General features: G+C 36.8%; 1 protein-coding gene across 15 annotated transcripts in view; it reads left to right on the forward strand.

Annotated features, from left to right (window-relative positions):
* The first annotated feature begins 13,195 nt into the window (after positions 1–13,195).
* PPFIA2 (PTPRF interacting protein alpha 2) overlaps positions 13,196–20,557 on the forward strand; it is a 483,812-nt gene continuing 476,450 nt past the window's right edge. For 14 of the 15 annotated variants that reach the window (XM_032854670.1, XM_032854668.1, XM_032854667.1 and 11 more), the window contains exons 1-2: positions 13,952–14,222; positions 18,410–18,660. In XM_032854670.1, the coding sequence (XP_032710561.1) occupies positions 18,412–18,660 (249 nt within the window). In that variant the 5' untranslated portion in view covers positions 13,952–14,222; positions 18,410–18,411. Of the gene's footprint in view, positions 13,408–13,951; positions 14,223–18,409; positions 18,661–20,557 lie in introns of those variants that run through there. The other variant, XM_032854666.1, reaches the window with a different exon arrangement.

Consider the following 20,557-nt stretch of genomic DNA (forward strand, 5'->3'; position numbering starts at 1 on the left):
AAAAACAACAATCTGAGTATCGTACTAGATACAGAACCAAAATTTAGAATTAATTGAATGGAGATTTCAAAATTATGAACCTTAGTTACTGAAAGGTTGGATGTGCCATTCAGAATAAAGAGAAACTGAGAGGAGGAAGGGGTAAAAAGGAAAGAAATAAATGTGGTTTTGCCTACACTGATTTTGAAGCAAAGGAGAAACCTACAGAGATACCTTGATATCACCATGTCCTCATATTCATTTGTTCACATACATAACATTTTTAAAAACTTTTCAAATATCTCATAGTGAAATGCTGAAATAGCAGCAGCTTGGGAAGTTGCATTAAGAAGTACATAATAGGTGTTCAGTAAATTCATTGTAATTACCAGACTAAGGCATAGATTGATACCTAATTTTGACAGTTTCAAGGCCAATTCATTTCAAATTGAATGTGCTACACTCAATCGTTTATAAATGGGAAGATATCAAATGCTGTCACTAAAACAGAATCTGCCTTATAGGAATATTCAATTAATCTTAAAAACTTTTGCTCTTCAGTTTAAAAATACCCTAAGAATATTTACTTTTGCCCTTAATAACTTCAAAATGAAATGAAAAATAAGTCCCAAAGTTTCCTATTAATAAGTATTAAGTTTTAATTGCAAGGTCTTTTTTAAGGTGTTTAGTAAGTATCTTAGTGCAGAATTCTATTTCATAAGGAAACAAAGGTTTGAAGAAAGAGATTATGAGTTTTATTCCTGATAATTTGCTTCAGAAATTTCATGTAGCTATTACTTATAACAAAGTATTTAACAAATTAATGCATTTATATTTATATTAATGCATTTATAAAAGAATATTTTTTAAATCTGTTTCCTTTCACTTAGCTCTGTTTTTTTTTTCCTTTTCTTTCTTTCTTTCTTTTTTTTTTTTTCTGAGTTTCTAAATAAGACACTAAAACCCAATTGGACAGAAATTAATTTAAAAGAGAATTATATTCTTTGGTATATCTTTAAAACTGACTGTCCTTAGGTCCTGAAGCGTTCAGAAATCACAAATACAATTTTGTGCTGTTTTATATCCCCTTTATCTACTTACCCTTCCCCCTACCCACCTCCCCTCTGGCAACCACCAGTTTGTTCTCTGTATTTAAGTCTGTTTATTTTTGTTTGTCTTTCATTGTTTTGTTTCTTAAATACCACATGTGACTAAAATCATATGGTATTTGTCTTTCTCTGACTGACTTATTTCACTTATTTAGCTTTATACCCTTTAGGTCCATCCATGTTGTTGCAAATGGCAAGATTTCATTCTTTTTTGTGGCTAATATCCCACTGTGTAAATGTACTACATCTTCTTTATCCATTCATTTATGGATGGACATTGGCTCCTTCCATATTTTGGCTATTGTAAATAACGTTGCAATAAACACAAGGATGCATATATCTTTTTGAATTAGTGTTTTTGTATTTTTTTGGTAAATACCCAGTAGTGTGATTACTGGATAATATGGTAATTCTATTTTTAATTTTTTGAGGAAACTCCATACTGTTTGTGACAATGGCTGTACCAATTTGCATTCCCACTAACAGTGCATGGAGGTTCCTTCTCTAAATCCTCATCAAACTCTTGTTTCTTATGTTTTTTATTTTAGTTATCTTGACATGTGTGAGGTGATATTTCATTGTAGTTTTGATTTGCATATCCCTGATGATTAGTGTTGTTGAGCATCTTTTCAGGTGTCTATAAGCCTTCTTTAGAAAAATGTCTGTTCACTTCCTCAGCCCATTTTTAAATTGGATTATTTGCTTTTTGTGTGTTGAGTTGTATAAGTTCTTTATACATGTTGGATGTTAACCACTTATCAGATATATGCTTTTGTGCTTTTTTATTCCCAAATTAGGATGCCAAATTGTTTTTTTGTCAACTTTATTAAAATGTGAAAACATCACAATAGTCATAAAAGCCACACATGATAATAAACAAATATAATGAGGAAATAAAGAACAATTTTGTAAAGAAGTACATTTTATATATAAGCTTCTCTGTACTGTAAGAGAAATAGATATAGCAATAAAGCACATTTTAAAAGTAGAATATTTAGGACATGCTTCTGGGTCAAAGTTTCTTTTTTTATACACATACACACACACAAAGACCATAGGTCCATGGTTTTTGCAAGTTGCTGTACAATAACTGATATTTATAATTGGGGTCCCACAGAACTAATGAATTGTGTGATAAAAAGAAGGCCTGTAATAAATATTTTGAAATAAATGAATACTAGAATGTGAACTCCATAAGTATAAATTTGTTTGTTTTTAAAATTCACTGCCACTTCCTCAACATTAGCACATCAAGATGCTTAATAAGACATATGTAGAATGAGGGAAATGAAATTCATAAATTAACAATGAATTAGAACAGGGAAGAAACTATCTGAATCAAAAAATGTGTTTCTGGTTATTTGGATTAATATTGTTCCTCCAAGCCCTCTATGCATGATTCCCAATCGAGTATGAAACATCACCTTGCATTTCCCTTTTAACTCTTTGTTCCTCTGTTACTTATTTCCATATGTAATCAATATAATGTTGTTTCTGGTCTTTACTCCAAATGTCTTGTCTATTTCTTTCACTAAAGTTTTAGTGTCACTTATTTTGCAAATTAATAATCCAAAAATTTAGATGTCTTACCGCTATCCTAGGACATTTCTCTAGTCAGATCATCCTTCTTATCATAACCCTTTCTCCATTTCCCCAACCCCAAAATAAATTCTGTATAATTGTTCAAGCTCTTTCCTCACATTCTTACCTCCTAATGTAACTCATAAAAACATTTAAACCCAGGTAGGAGAAGAGTAAATGAAACAAGATGGGATTGGGAGGGAGACAAACCATAAGTGACTCTTAATCTCACAAAACAAACTGAGGTTGATGGGGCGAGGGGGATTGGGAGAGGGGGGGTGGGGTTATGGACATTGGGGAGGGTATGTGCTATGGTGAGTGCTGTGAAGTGTGTAAACCTGGCGATTCACACACCTGTACCCCTGGGGATAAAAACATATTATATGTTTATAAAGAATAAAAAAAAATCTGCATCAAACTTAAAAATAAAAATTTAAACCCAAATTAATATCTACCTTATTTGAGAACCTTACTGCTTTGATATGCATAAATTTCAGTGGATTATACCTTTTCTCTTCTATACTGAAACCTATTATGATTTTGTCTTTTTTCTTCCTTAGGGTCTCAAGGAGTATGGCTGGTTTTGTTTTGTTTGTTTTGTCTGGTTCATATTGAGTAATTGTCATCACTCAATATATACTTGTTCTGTGAATAAAAAAAATTCTTGATGCCATTCTTCCTTTGCACTGGTTATATAGGAATGGAAAAGGAAAAAAACCCTGAAAATGGCAGCAATATCCAAAGAATATTGATATGTAAACACATTAGCCAAAAATATTATTTTGAGAAGTATATTAATATATGAGGCTAAAGGAATAAAAAACATCTATCCTGGATCTGCGGCAGTGGGAAAAGAGACGTGGCAAAACTGTGATGAAATCTCTTTTAGGTTCTGGCTTGACCACTTCTTCCATGAACATAGTCAACATGACCAGGCCTATGTCAGTACAGAAGGGATGCATACTCCTCCTACAGAAAGCAGTGTAGTGAGCATTGTGACAGCTGGGGATTTATAATCTTTTTCAGGGAATATTGTAATAGCAAATAGTAATAAAACATAAATAGTAATAAAATATATAACAACATGCATTATAATAATTAGATTTGTTTTCCTGTCCCAGACAAAACTAGCCATAATAATATATTGTTATCATATATAAATTTAGGTCTCTGCATGTTATAAAAATTACACATAGAGTGTATAATACTAATGGGTATCTAATGTGTTACATACAGCTCTGGTTACCAATACTTTGATCTCTGACTCCCGTTCAGAATCTCATACTATCAGTATTCATCTAAAAAATGCACTTGTGTATATATGTACAAATTTTGCATGTAATTTCAGGGGATTCTAGAACTTTCTAAAGCCTGCCTAGGACCTCATAGAGCTCTGACTTCCAAGACAAGAACTCGTACATTCTCTTTTCAACTTGTTCCACCTCTTTCCCACCATCAACAGCTATATTCCATGGACAGCCACTATTTCAACCTGTAATCTCCTTAAGCCACTCTGATTTGTCTTCAGAAATTATCACTTCGGTGAAACTTCCCTTATTCAATATCCTAGTAATCTCTTGTTGCTAAATACACAGGTCATTTTCCATTTATTTTTTAAAGATTTTATTTGTTTATTTGACAGAGAAAGAAATCACAAGTAGAGAGGCAGGCAGAAAGAGAGGAGGAAGCAGGCTCCCCACTGAGCAGAGAGCCTGATGCGGGGTTCGATCTCAGGACCCTGAAATCATGACCTGAGCCGAAGGCAGAGCCCTAACCCACTGAGCCACCCAGGCACCCTCGTTTTCCATTTTTTAATCTTACTTGATTTTTCAGGAATATCTAACGCTGGTCACTACTCCCTGATTCTTGCAATTTTTTTGTTTTTTTTTTTAACTTCTGTCCATGATATATACCCTCCTAATTTCTCCCTCTTGTATGCCTATTTCTTGTTAGAACCATTTTGTAAATATTAGCATTCACTGAGATTCTGGAATTCAGCCCTCATTTTATCTAATTGTATACTTTTCATCATCAATGTTGTTCACTTCCATGGTTTCACATACCACTAATGATTTCCAAACATTTATCATCAGTCCAGAGTTCTCATTTGATAGATTAGCCCTTCCAATGTATTTTGAGTATCTCTAATAGGATGGCTCACAGTCAGACAATAAATGTCAACATGATCAAAACAAAATTCATTTTGTTTTAACCTAAATATTCTCCTGTTTCATATCTCACTGAAGAGTAATTTAATCCTCATACTTTACCTTAAAATATCTTTCTTTCTTTATTCCCAACTTTTTATCCTGTTCCTTCCAAAATATGTTCTACTGTTTCTTGTTTTTGTTTTGTTTTGTTTTGTTTTGTTTTTTGAGAAGTAGAGTGCACATGAGCACAAGTGGTGTGGGCTAGGGACAGAGGAAGAGGGAGAGAGAGAATCTGCAGAAGTTCCATGCCAAGCAGAGAGCCCATGAGGGGCTGACCTGAGCGGAAATCGAGTCAGATCCTTAACCAACTGAGCCACCCAGGTGCCCCTCTTTCCTTGATTTTAAACTTTCCTAGACTCCCTCAGGATAAATTTAAGCTTTTAAACAAGACTTACATGTTCTTTCATGGTCATGGTCGCTGTTTCAATTTTCATTTTTCTTCTCTCAGTCTCCCTCAACTTCACATGGTAGCCAAATTGGCCCTGTTCTGTATGCAAGCTATAGTTTGCTTCCTCTGGTTATTTGCCATTGCTGTTACACTTTCACACCATCCATTCATGATCTACTTAGTCAACCCTTCCTCAGCTCTGATCTCCCATAAATAGATTAGATGGTTCTTTTCTGTGTTTCTATATCACCTCCAATTTCTATCTTATCACTTTGTGTGACTCCTGACTTCTTACACAGCTGGTTACTAGGTGATGCATGGACAACTAGAATTATAAATAAAAACTTTGTTTGCAAATATATAATATCAGAAACCTAAAGACTCATCTTATAATCCCAGAACTCTAACATGGATTGGGAAAATAAAACACAGATGTATACTGTAACAAATATTTACTATGATAAATGTTTACCAGAATAAATTAAAATGCACTGTCTTGCATAATTTCAAGATTAATCAAAGGGTCATAATTCCAGCTTGCCAGGAGTCCATATTATGGTTCCGCTTTATAAATGTAACCTGGACCCAGTTTGCAGTTTGACATCATTTGGTGATAGGTGTCTGCCACAACTCACATACCCTATGGCATAATTTTGGGTTCTGTGGCTGAGCGCGACTTCAAAGATTCCAGGAACTGCTAATTGGCTAACAGCTGGTTGGTCAGGATCGGGGTTTTTGTGGTTGTTATTGTTTGTTTGTTTTTGTTGGGGGCTCAATCTGAGGAGATAACACTGGAAAAATATCTGAGGTTATAAAAAACCCAAATTTTGCCTCCTCTCCTTCCAACATAAACTGTCATGGGACATTACCTTGATACAATGGTAGCCTCCAAGTAACATTACCAGCATGCTATCCCAGAGGTCATGTTATAGGAAAGCTCATAAAACAATTTAAAATACTTACATCACACAGTTTATAATTTTTATTAAAAACACAGAGAAGCAAAGGAAAGAGATAACATAGGATGGCACACATGGGATAAGGTACACTGTGGGAAGACCATGTGATCGGAATCCCAAGATATGCAGTAATCGAATGTCCTTTTTCTCTCTCTGCCACAATCAACCTTCCACACTAATGATGTGGTCACAAAGGCCAGACTTAAAGTTCGAGCTAGAGTCAACAGGCAAAGTACACTCTGGCTCAATGATACACACTTGTTCTACAAGAGAGAGGTGGGGATAAATACACCTGCTTGATAGATGTACCTCTCCAGTCAGCCTAATGAATAGCCATGGGTCTTACTTGTATTACTTAAGCAGAGGACATAGGGTTGTAATTGAAGTCACCAATGGACAGCCAAATAAGTACTTTGTGAATGATAATTTTTCGTGTATATCTATTGTATCCTGAATACTTACAGTCTCTTGTATCTTTTTTCTTAGTTTTATTTAATACTATAAATATATAGTTTACAGGTCTCTCATAAGTATTAGGTATCCCTGATCTTTCTGTCCCTTTCTGTCTATATTTAACACAAGTATGGTCTGCTTTCTAACTACTTATCTTATATTTAACAATTCTTATGAATTCCACCCATGTCTAAAAACATTTTACTTACCAGTTCCTCATCTATTTTTAAAAACATTTTAAGATGCTTTGCCTACATTTTACAAACTAAAAACTTATTCATCTAATATAATAGAATACTTTTTTTTTAAAGGTTTCATTTATTTATCTGACAGAATGAGAGATCACAAGTAGGTAGAGAAGCAGGCAGGCAGAGAGAGGAAAGCAAGCTCCCCGCTGAGCAGAGAGCCGGATGCCGGGCTCAATCTCAGGACCCTGAGATCATGACCTGAGCTCATGACCTGAGCTGAAGGCAGAGGCTTAACCCACTGAGCCACCCAGGTGCCCCAATAATAGAGTACTTTCAATAGCAAATGTACATGTCACAAAAGTAGCCAACTGTGGCTGATTATATTTGCTTTAAAAAGGCTTCTATAATATTTTTCTTACCATGTGAATTTGATGCTCCTCCCATTGAGAGGTGAGGGTCTATGTTTCTTTCCCTTGAAATCAAATGGGCTTGTGACTGGTATCTGATAATGAAATATGTTGGAAGTGACACTATTTGACTTTCAAAGCTAGGTCATAAAAAGAGAAGCAGCTTCCACTTCTGCCTTCTTCACTACTTCCCTTTGACTTCTGCTATGATATCTGACTGCTCTTAGGCTGCCATGCTATAAGGAAATCCAAACTATCCCATTTAGCAATACCACACGTAGAAGCCATAAGACCACAAAATGGGGGTGGTGAGTAGGGGAGAAGTAGAGAGCAAGAGATATCTCCCAGGTCAGCCCCAGGTGCTTTAATGGTTCTACTCTTCAGGTCTAGCCACTGTCACATTTCAGCCACATGAGCGAGTCTAAGTGAGAGCTTCCTAGGCAAGAACTTCCCAAATTCTTGACCCAGTGATACCATGATAAATAAGAAAATGATTGTTGTTTTAAGTTACTAAGTTTTGGGATGATTTTTTTACTCATTAGCAAATGCCAGAACACTCACCATTTCTCCACCTGGTCTCGACCTCCCTTCCACGTCTCACCCCTCCACACTTGTAATATACTAACATGATTCCACCCCATTTCAGACTGAGCAGGAGACAAGAGCCAAACCACTAATGACATTATATATAACTGCCATTTTGAAGAGAGTTTTATACAAACTTCAACTCTCTAGGACTTCTTGTTACTAAATTTTTCTTATTAACTTAATATTGAAGACGCTGTTTTCTGTACATAGTCTTTCTAAACCATACATTTGTATTCTTCATTACTCTATGAATCTTTAAACTATATCAAAACAAATATTACCCATATAAGTTATTTTCATTGTTTAATTCACTATCCAAGATTGCTTGCACATGTCTTTGAATGAAACATTAAGGAAAAGCTTTCATGTTGGTGATTTATTTCTCAAGGCTTTCTCACCCAGAGAACAGAGTAATCACTGGGCTCACTCCATCCAGTTTATTTATGTTGCCAACTGATTCAAAGAATTAGATTGGTATCAATGATGTTGGTAAACAAGGTAGTTAGGTAATCAGAAGTAAGTTGAGTCAAATTCTGAAGGAGTTATATCTGATACGAGAAGTTAAGCAGTAGATAGCGCAAGTTGAGCAGTACATGCCTAGCTTCTTCAGGTGCTTGCGTTGGAAAACCCAGGACTTAATACTAATGAGTTTTATTTTACTCACCTGTAAGATTGGAGTTAGGTGAGCACTGGGTGTTATATGCAACTGATGAATTATTGAACTCTACGTCTGAAACCAATGATGGATATGTTGGCTAATTGAATTTAAATTAAAAATAAAAAGATTGGAGTTAGATTAACATTCCCAGTATAAAATTCCTTGATTCTTAAATGTTAAATGCCCTGAATTTGAGCAGAAACAAAAATGAAAACCTTTATTATGAGGATTTATATTAGAATAAATCTCTTCTCTTGGTGAAAACCACTGTTGAATATATTTAGGATGTTTCTTTGCTCTTGATATTTTACCTCATAGTGGTCTAAAGAGGAACATAAAAGATTTTTTCCTACAAAATGTTACTTTTCCTTTTAAGGAGAGAAAAGCATTTCTGAAGTCATTACTATTTTAATTTATTGCTCTTAGATTTGATGTCAGATAGCACTGTGTGATGCAAAATAAAATTCTCTGGAACTTGTCTTCTCTTGCCACATTTTGACTTCAGACAATAACAGTTTTTGTCCTTCTCCAACACTAAGATATACTTAGTTCTGAGCTGAAATCTCAGTGACTATTTTTCAAATTGGTACATTTAACAGTAATCCCATGTAAATGCATAGACAAAGGCTGATTAATGTAGTCTTTCCACAAAAATTTATCTTGTGAGAATTGGTGCTTATACATTTGTATGGAGGCATAAGAGTCAGCAACAATGTACTTAGTACAGCTCTCATATTCTGTAGTTTGCATTTTAGACAGGTAAGAAGAGTCATGTGTAGCATTAACATAACAAGGAACATGAAACCTACATAATAAACAATGCTTACTATTTGTGATCAAATTGGATATTAATTTTATGACAATTGATTTCAATTAATTACATTCCATCAATTTTTTAAAGTATGCATAACAAAAAATTTAAAGATTTTTTTTTTTTAATTTGACAGAGACAGATCACAAGCAGGCAGAGAGGCAGGCAGAGAGAGAGGAAGAAGCAGGCTCTCTGCTGAACAGCCAGCCAGATTCGGGGCTCGATCCCAGACCCTGAGATCATGACCTGAGCTGAAGGTAGAGGCTTAACCCACCGAGCCACCCAGGTGCCCCCCAAAAATTTAAACATAGCATATTTTCTACATACCTTTTATTTCCATTATCACTTTCACAAACAATATGTGGGAGAAACTGAAAAAGTTTTTACCAAAAGCCTCTTTATTCTTCTTCCAGCCTCAAGGCTAGACTACTTTCCCAGCTTCTCTTGTAATTGGATATTGCCATGTGAGTTGTTCTCAGCAGTGGAATTTGAAAAAGTATGTGTTACCTCTGGACCAAGGATTTTAGAAGTTGGTATGGTTCCTGCATTCTGTCTTTTTCCTTTTGCTGTCTGGAGGTAAAACCCAAGTAGATGGCAGGGCCCAGATAAGAAAGGTGCCTAAATTACTGTGTGAAAGAAAGACCACTGATCAATTCTCACCCTGGAATATTGAGAAAGTGAAAAATACTTCAATTTCATTTGAGTCATTATGTATTTGGGGTTGTTTTGTTGCTTTTTCTAAATAATACAATGTAATGGTATAAAGTGACCTTCTTTAATGAAATAAAATAAGATTCACATTCTCGTAAAACTATAGGTAAAGTGTGTGATGAGAATTACCTCTATTTTCTGTCCAAGTCCATCTTGAAATTTAAATTCAACAGTAAGCATAAATGCAGAAAATATCATTTAATTGTTTTAACAATGCTAAACTGTTGTGAATATAGGCAAAGTATTTTTGTAATGAGTATATAGTTGAAATGAGGTGATATTGAGATCAACATATCTATTGAAATTCATATTATTTGCTTTCTTTTTGCACCCATATTATCCTTAAACTTAAAAGACAAATTACTCTCACTTACTAAATCTCTGTTATTGTCATGGCCCATGCTTCTTTTGCGCTTGCTCTCAGTAACTTAATCTTTACAAACAAAACCATCCTTGATTTTAACAAAATAAGCACTTTTTATTATTACTACAGAGTAGATGTATGACACCCCGCACCTAAGACAGTATATAGACAAATATCTGAAATAAAATGTGTAGAACGAGCATTAGTAAGTGTGGTTAATAACAGTGTATACCTCCATGGACCAAATCTTTTCACTGATGTAAGGCACTAGGACTAATGAAAGAGATGGTTGTCACTACCTCTTCCTAAACCTATTTGACTAGGAGGAAAGCATATCTCATCTTAATCATTGGTCGTTGGTTATTAAAAACCAGTAGGAACAGATTATAATTTAGCATATTAATCGGTTTTATATTTGTTTGAGAGACTTTTTGCCTTGAATGAACAATATTAATTGTTTTTCTGGATCTGTACATATTCGGTTCTCAAAAATCTTCAGATTATATTTAAGCAGTGGTTCTTAAAGGGGGATTCCTGATCTAGCAGTATGCCATTCATGGGAACTTACTAGAAATGAAATTTCTCTGGTCCCACCACAGACCTACTAAATCTGAAACTCTTGGAATGGATTTCAGAAATCTATGTTGTAACAATCCTTCTGGAGATTCTCTTACATGTTAAATTTGAGGGCCATTAATCTAGAAGAACTGATGTAGGGGTGAGTTCTCTTTACTCACATGAGTGAGTTGATGTAATGCCCTCTGCAAAATTGCTGCTTAAAAATGTCCCTCAGTTTTGGTAGAAAATGTTATTATTATTATTATTATTTTTTTTTTGTAGTGATGTTAGTGGTGAGAAAAGGAAAATGTATAGTTTCTAAGCTGAGAATAACCGTGAAGACTATCTCTTCTTTCTAAAATATTTTTAGGGCATGCCTGGGTGTCCAGCTGTTAAGTGTCTGCCTACGACTCGGATCATGATGCAGGGTCCTGGGATCGAGTCCCTCAGTGGGCTCCCTGCTCAGCTGGAAGCCTGCTTCTCCCTCTCCCATTCCTACTTCTTGTGTGCTCGCTCTCTCTCACTGTCTCTCTCTGTCAAATAAATAAATAAAATCTTTTAAAAATAATAAAATAAAATAAAATATTTTTACTCATGACTATTTCCTGCCTTCCATTACCAAAATCATCCTTTCTGTGATATCAACTACCAAGTATCCTTTAACTGTGTGTCAGCCACATGTGGGGACTATAGTTAGAATTAAAACTTTTATTTGATGTGTGAATGAGAGTCAGGAAAATCAACACGCTTCTTGGAAATGGTAACAACATCTGAAGCTGTCCTTGGCAAGTGTTGTTTACTAAGGAAATCAGAACCAAGGTTTAATAAGGAAGGAATTCTTCTGCAGAGAGACATATTAACTATTATTTGACATAGGAGGTTTTCTCATGTATAAAGGACATTTTCTGTTTTCTGGGCAATTCCAGAGAGTGACAGTTAAAAGAGGACTGATATCTGATTAATATGCAAAAGCTATTATTAAATTATTCCTATCTAAAATGGACTGGGCTGTCTCATGAGTTCATGAATTTTCTGTAGTTAAGAGTAGTTAAGCCACATCAAATGGTACTCAAAGTGTGGTCCTATCTGGGAGTTGTTAGAAGTACAGAATCCCAGGGTTTACCCCAGCCCTAGTGAATCAGAATCTACAATTTAACAAGATCCATTGGTAATCTCTATGCATCCTATAACTGAGAACTAATGCTCCAGTAGACATCTAATGAATCCTCTAATTATTCTTATACTTAATTCTTATAGGATTATGTTGTGAAGCAGAATTTGAATAACAGTCTGGCGGGGGGGGGGGGGGATACATGAGTGTGGCCTCACACATTTCACTGTGGGGTTGCTAACTGAATTAAAGTCTACTTCAGAAGAAAAAGATTCTGTTTCTTAAATATTGTACTTAATTTAAGTGAGCTGGTATTTGAATACTGTTTCTTTAGTTAGCTTCGGACTCTGTGTTAACCAAAAATGAAATATGCCTTTGGATCTCTTGCACTGCTTCCGCAAGATACTTGCGTTAACCCCCGTGTTAAACCTAATGTTTAATCCTTCTCCCAGTTCCCTCTTCCATGCCCTCTTCCTGTTCCCTAAAACTAGAATATGCTAATTTTCCATCACTGAAAATTTCCTTTTTGTTTAGGTACTGGTTTTGTCTCCTGCCTTCTCCCTATACCTGGTGGGATGGGTCTGTATGAATGGACAGTAGCGGCAAAAGGAAAGCATAGGTAAAGGGATGTGTAGATACAGGGGGAACTGGAACGCGATCTAGAAACCAGACTTTGCTCAAAGCTGAAATTTACTAGGGCAGGGAGTACTAACCATACAATCCTTATCGCCAAAGCAGTGAAGGGAGTGGAGCTGGAGAGGTAGTGAGAAGTGACAGATGCCACCACACCCTAGCTTGACTCAGGTCAACCGTGACTACCATGCCCTGGTCCTGGGAGCAGGAAGCTGCTTAAAGAAATGACAAGCACGGGAAGGCCAGTGAGCCAGAAGGTGCCCAAGCGCATTCATTCGCCTTCCCCCAGCACCGGCCAACACACGCTTTCCTGTAGAGACCATTGTGCGGGGGAAGCCCAGACGAGGAAGAGCCTATCCCCTGCCCACACCTGCCCATCCCCAGCCCTTGGCTTCTCAGGGGGCACTGGGACCAGCGCCAGCGCCAGCAGCCCGGGAGCGGCTTTGAGCGAGTCGTGTGTATCCGCGAGCTCGTGTGCGTGAGGAGGAGAGCAAAGACGTGATTACTTCAGAATTTATTTAAGGGCCGGTGGAAACCACTGCAGCAGCTTCCAGGGGAAGCCCTTGTTCCAGAGGAAGAGGAGGTGGCGGCTGCCAAGGAGGAGGAGGGGGAAAGACGGAGGAGGAGGAGCAGCAGCAGCCACAGCACGAGGCAAGTGAGGCGAGAAGATGCTGTAGCGTCCGCACCGGCTCCCAGCAGGTTGGTTCCTCCGGCCGACTGATGCAAGCGGCGAGGCTTGCAAAGAGGCTGGGAGGAGAAACTGGGTGTGGGGGACCGACTGCTTGCCTTTCCGGAGAAGAGGCGCCTCTTTTGAGTTCAGTGAGACGCCCTAGCGCAGAAATAGCCTGGGGGCCCGGAGAGGACCGGTCGTGCTTCCCGCATCCCTGGGGACTCTCTTCCCTGTAGCTTGCCAACTCCCGACGTTAGCCATGAACTCCGGAGGGGCTCCGGGAGGGGAACTGGGGGGATAACTTCCCTTCCAGATGCTGCTCACGCCTTTCCCCAAAGCTCCCGTTTGGAGGGACACCCTCTGGGTGGCCTGGGCGCGGAGGGGGAGCAGCGTCGCTTGGTTAAGTTTCTGTAAGTCAAACCCGGTCCCCAGCTCCCGGCTCCCCGCCCCGGGGCTCCAGCTGCACGCGGGGAGTCGAGGCTGCTCGGGCAAAGGGGCCGCTACTGCTTTAAGAGCCGCCTCCCCCTCTCCTCCTTTTGACAATGGTCTGAACCGAGCTCTGCTTCCCAAAGCAAAATTTGTAATATGCCATTTTTCCGATGGACGCTTCTCCTTTTGGCTGCTGACGGAGCCGCGGGAAGATGCCGGGTTGCTGCCACGCCACCCAGCCGGGGCACGTTCCGGGAGGGCGCCGGGGCACGCGAGTGTCTAAGCTGCCTTTCTCCTCCGGTTGCTAGGGAAATGGTCCAGGAGTGCCGGGTGTGAGCTAACCCTCTCGTCAAGCCTGAGACTGCGGTTGTCATTGATCAATTGAAGAAGCAGGACCCGAAATTACAGACATTAGGTACAGAAACTGTGTTTGAGTTACAAGGTTTACCTTCTGCTCTATTTTTTTTCCCACCCCCCTCCTCCCCGGCCCCACCCCGCCCCCAGGGAAGATGAGATGCAAATTCCTCCTTGCCAATTACTGCTCCATACCTTTTTGCTTTCCACCCCCATCCTCTCCCTTCTCCTATTTCTCCACCTCCTCCCTACTTGGCTCTCTCTTTTTGGGTGAGAGATAAAGAATTCTGGTGTGGAAATTATGAAGTCAACTTCAGGGTGGTGGTGGGGTGGGGGTGTGGCTGAGACAGAACTGTCCAGCCCTGTGGCTAGAGCTGGCTCTTGGCCATCTGTAAAGAAAGTGCAAAATGCTTCCATTAGAGGTGATACTAATATTTCCTGAAGACAGGGGATTTCAAAGAGTTAAATAGGAGGAGGAATATTCATGTAATGTAATCAGACAATGGCTAGGATTTCTCTCACCGAATTACTCCTTGTGGGTTAACTGAGGTGGAGCTGGGTTGGTTCTTAAGACTCAATCTTTGAAGAGGAAACTAACTACCGAGAATAATTGCATCTTTGCCTGTAGGAGGGTCTAAATCCCAGGGATCTGATTTTATGAAGTGATTCATTGACAGAAAAAAAGCCTTTTGTGACACTATCATATCTGAATAGGTACCGCTTCAGAGACATATATTGCTAAGAAACACATTGGATCTTGAAAGCCCTTGGGTGATGACTCCAGCGGGCATTCAAAACTTTTATTTTGAAATCTGAGAGATTTGGAAGATAGTCAAGGTTATGTGTGAAGAGTAAGGGAGTTGGTTTTCCTGGTTTCAGATCCTTCAAGCTAAATTTAAGCACCAGGATAATTCAACCAACCAGATTTTTTATTATTTTTTCCCTTTCGTAACAAAATAAACAATATCTCTAACTAGGTCTTAAAACCAGTAATTTAATGAACAAAAAAAAAAGCAACATTTAGAAAAGGATAACAATTCATATATCCAATTGACTTTGGGGAGGGGTGCCCGAAAGGCAAATATCAAAGTGAGCTCTTAGAATGTCCTTCCTGGTTTTTCAGGAATTATGTGATACAATACAATTTTTAATACTGAAAATGGTTGTGAAAGTTAAAAGTGGAATATGAGGATGGAGTAGATAGAAGGTAAATCGCCTCTGAGCATCTGAAGTTACTTCAGATATTGTCCATTCTGTAAGAGGGTGTTGAACATTGAATATAGATTTTTAATTGATTTTAATATCTAAATATACATTTAAGAAATAGGTTATACTCTATCTTCAGGGTTATACAACTAGTTTGTAATTTATATTAGAATCTGCTTTCTAATGCAAGAACTAAGCTAGTTCATGAAAGTGACCTTTATTTTTTGTAGAAAATTTTTTTCCTCCTAGTTTTGATGAGAAGATTTTAACTCATTTGGTTTGACTGGGTGAAGACAAAAACAGATGAATACATTTTGTTTCCTAAGTAACTTTAGCATTTAGTAACTTTGATTTTTCCCAGTTGGATTTGGAGAGTTCAGAGTATGCACTGGAATTAAAACTTTAGGCATGGGATCAGAATGAATCATAAAGGCACAATATTCTTTCTGCCAAGGTGAATGTTGGTCACCTTATAAAATAAATAAATACTTGTATTTGTAATTGCCCTTTAAATTTTACTGTGTGATCTTAGGCATTCTATTGGAGTCTTACAATGGGCTTGTTTAAAAATAAAATCATGGGTTCATATCGCTACAGAAGAGAAAACTGAAGTTTTGAGAGGTGATGTGATTTCTTCTGGTTCCAATGCTGCAGGAGTGGAATTGAATCAAGTTGAGTGTAGAATTAATAGACTAAGACCCTAAGTCCCTAAGCTGCTTCTCACCATAGCATCTTTGGACTGACTAAATGGGAGACCAGCTTTTATACTGATATGAGAACCTAAAGTTTGTGAATGTTTATTATCTCATGGTGGCAACATGCCTTTGTTAGAATTAGGGTCCTGTATTCAGAAGGAAATTGTAGCTGAGGTAATCACTGCAGTTATGCTTTTCCTTGGAATTTAAACTTTTTTATAAGTAATTCAGAGTGAAGATGTGCTAATGGCTTTTTTCCAAGAAGGATATGACTTAAAATAGAGATTTAAGAATGTTTAACTAACCCCAAGATGTAAGCCTTGCAAGTGTTTTGGCACAAATTGTCAGTGCTATCATTTCCTCTCCCACTATTTTGTTTTAACCTTAAATGTCAAAAAGAAACACATTGGCTCTTGGTAATGATTTCTCAGAATGACACAGCTGTTCAGTGTGTAGATTCTCATGCATGGCATGTGAACTAATTGTTTTTAATATTCCAATGTGTTAGAACATTTTTTCCTAATTCCTTTTCAATTAATGTAAAGAAAATGTATAGCAGTTAGAAAAAAGTCTCCTTTTTCCAGCTTTGTGATAATGTTTAAATAAAATTCAAATGGAGAAAAATACAAAAAAATACTCTCTTTTCATCATTAGGTGGTTAGCGACAGTAACAATGTGTGTGTGTGTATGTGTGTGTACGTGCATGCATGCACACTCGCATGTGCATTTAAATACATCTTACATACCTATTCTGTTACCTATTTAGGGTGATTAACAAGTCAAATATTTGCCTTCAAGTAGTCCAGTGTTTTGAGTGATGAGCAATAATTCAAAGTATTATCTTAAATTATTCTAAAATTCATACCCCCTTTTTTTTTTTTTTCACATAGGATATCAGTAATAAAATACTTTCCTCTTATCTTTTAAAAAGTTTCTCCTAGTTTTCAGTGGGCCCTCACAGAATCATTCAGATAATTGAATTTATCTCTTCAATAACCCAATTTATTTGAAGAATCACATAATAGTAATTAATTATTGAGCTGTTAGGTCTTGACATTTTATTTGACTATATCACCAGAAATATTTTCCCCAGGGACAGGAATATATAGGCAGAAAAATGAATTGACCTTGCATTATAAAACCAAAGAATGCTTCAGGATCAACAGCCAAACCAGCATTTCTCCACATAAGCCTTCTGCAAAACCAAGCCCTCTAATTAATAGCTTCTGGCCTCAGTACAACAACTGAAATTGAGATGGGTTTGATTCTTTCTTGAACGTAAGATAGAAGATAAAAGAAAAAATGGGATAATTTCCGATTTTTAAAATGCCATACAGTAGATCAGTGTTGCATCTTAAAGTCTGTTGTCTGTTATAAATCAAGTTAATAAGTGATTTAAAAAATAGTTCATTTATTTCATGACTAGAAGTTTGTGATTAACAGCTGAGATGTGAAGTAACTACATTAGCTAATGTAATTTATGGTTTCTGTTTTCTGGAATATCGAGTGTTAGTTTGTATTGTTTCGATGGAAAACGGACAATGCAGTTCACAGGAAACAAAAGAATATTAAGGGCAACTAGCAGTATAATAACCTAAACCAACTTATGCACCTCAGTCTATTTCCTAAAGTTTATATGCAATGTAGTCAATATCACTCTATCTATTCTGTGTAGATCACCTTACCAATTTAGTCAGAGAGTCCATAAAAGTGATAAAATGGGAGTTGTAAAGTCAAGAAACTTTCAACTAGTTGGTAAGAAAAAAAACCTGTTGATAAAATCTGAAAAAAAATTAAAAACTGGTTATTATGTAAAATAAATATTTAACTATTTGTAGATTCCCTAAATTCAAGGGTGAACATTAATTCATTCAATTATTGAAGTCATTCAAAAATCATTTTCTTTCTACCCATAAAGTGCCAGACACTGTACTTGCTTTTAAAATATAACAAATAAGGGTAAGATGGTGGTATTTTCTCAAGACATTTGTCAACTTACAGGGGTAGAAAGGTGATCAACTAGTATGTTGAATAATGTATTACTCTGAATTGAATTGGAGGAATAAGTCACGAAAAAACCCCCACAAATCTTTGAGAAGTAGGTGAAACCAACCTATATTTTGTAGGTAGGAGCTTTATACATTATCAGTAAAAGAGGAAGGATACAGATTTAGAGGGAATCAATGGATCATATTTCATTGAGTTCAAAGTATTTAGTGTGGTTGGAGTTGAGACGGGGGGGTAGGGGGAAAAAAAGAGACAATTGGGTTAATGAGTGCAGAATTTGGTGAGTCGAAGGTCAGGTTGTTTCTTTACTAAGACTTCCCTCCCCTTTACTTCCTTTAAGCAATGATGTGTGAAGTGATGCCCACGATTAATGAGGACACCCCAATGAGCCAAAGGGGGTCCCAAAGCAGTGGCTCGGACTCAGACTCCCATTTTGAGCAGCTGATGGTGAATATGCTAGATGAAAGGGACCGTCTTCTAGACACCCTTCGGGAGACCCAAGAAAGCCTCTCACTTGCTCAGCAAAGACTGCAGGATGTCATCTATGACAGAGATTCCCTCCAGCGACAGCTCAATTCAGCCCTGCCACAGGTATGCTTCCTGGTAGTATTTGTCCTTCCTATTGCAATTGCGAAAGTGACAAGACTTAAATAAGTTTTGCTTTATCTCTATTCTTATAATTATCTTTTCCCTAAAATTATATCATGTGCATGTTTTAGTGAGAAAAATAATAAAAGAATTATTAGTTCACACAAAAATCTTATCTCAAATTTATGGTACATTGGTGATGGTGGGTGTGAAGGCTGAGTTCCTGTCTCCTCTCTCTTTTTTTGAAAATTTATCTGTATGTTTTGATAGGCCTATCAGCTGTTGATCAGCATTCAACCACACGAATGTGGGAATAGTTAGTTTTCCTTTTCTTGCTTTAAACAGTATTATGACATTTGGAAATATGTATTTTCCATTTTTAGCTGTGTGGTCTATCTTTGGAAATGATTATAGTTTGGAAGTCTACTGTCTAATTATATTTTATTTGTCTTTCTTTAAAAATGCCTAACACCTGCTCAAAAATTCCTGGAATTATCCATGTATTATTCCCTCTTCTCAGAAAACATTTCAACCAGTTTCCTTAAAATATATTTAGGGAAATAGAGAAAAGGCAAAACTTAAGCCTTATTCTCACAAACTTAAAATTGTTAGATTGGGTATTTTAAAATATATGCTTGTCGAGAATCTTATTTTATAGGAAAAGATATAATTTTAAGGATTTCAAGCTTATTTATATACTAAGTTAATATTGAGACTCAGTCTTCTTATTTAAGAATAGAACACTTGTGTGTGTTTTAGATATGAGAAAGATTATAGAATACGAATGAGATTTTTAATAATCACCCCAATACACTATGTTTTTCTTTTGAATATAAATTTGATTGGCCCTCTACTATAAGGATAGTATAGAAATATTGAAGAGTTGACCTCCCTCCATAAAGTTATATCTTGTAGCAAATATCTTTTCATAAATATTAAAGGTTATATAAGCAAAGTTGACAAACTTCTAAACCCAGCTGTACTATTAACTTGAAGTGTGATGTTGAGATATTGAAGACTCTCAGAATGGAAAGAATCACCTAGAGCCATTTATGACATCTCTATCCAATAACCCTATAACTGTATATGAAGAACCTCTGTTCCAGTCCTTTTCATTTTCAGTCAGTTTGTCTTATGTTAAGATACAATACTATTTTCAGTAACTCTCACTGGTTTAAATACATAGGGAGTGTTGATTCACTTCAAAAGACAATTATCATAGCTTCACCAATTATTATATTTTTCAAGGTTGACATTTCAGTCTTTGCAACTGTTCTTCGTAAGGTGATTTTTGAGAGATCACCATCATGCTTACTCTCCTTTGAGATTATCGGAGTTGCTTAATGGTGTTAAATTGGCTCCTGAACCCCTCACACTGTTCATTATCTTCTGTGATAAGCACAGAATGAGCAGTCATTTTTCTTTCTGGATAGAGTGCTTTATTAAGGAAGCCTAGGATTACATTATACATGAGGGCAGGTTCAACATACTTTCAGTATGCCCTGGGACAGTGGTCATCTGAAGTTTATGATTGAGTTGCATAAATGCTACATGAGTTCCTATTTTCCCTAAACTCTTATTAAAAGTTGATTCCTTGGTCCTACATGTAGGACTATGCATATATCCCTCCCGCATTATCTTTGTGTATCTTAGTCAAGCCTGATACTGTCAATTTGGATCCTAAATCTATCAAAATGATTCTAGTAATAATTTAAGTGTTTAAGGTGTTTCTTTGTCTGTAAAAAAAAAAAAATGAGTGAACAAGATATTTTTGGGGAAAAGAGGAGAAAACTGGAAATGTTTTCATACATACTATGTTTTACAAATAAATCTATTCTTAAAGGTACACCATTAAATAAATTCCAGCAGTTCTGTTGTATTGAATATCTTGATTATAGTA

The sequence above is a fragment of the Lontra canadensis genome, unplaced genomic scaffold (assembly GCF_010015895.1).
Source record: "Lontra canadensis isolate GAN:19392208 unplaced genomic scaffold, GSC_riverotter_1.0 scaffold9, whole genome shotgun sequence".
NCBI classification, from domain to species: Eukaryota; Metazoa; Chordata; class Mammalia; order Carnivora; family Mustelidae; genus Lontra; species Lontra canadensis.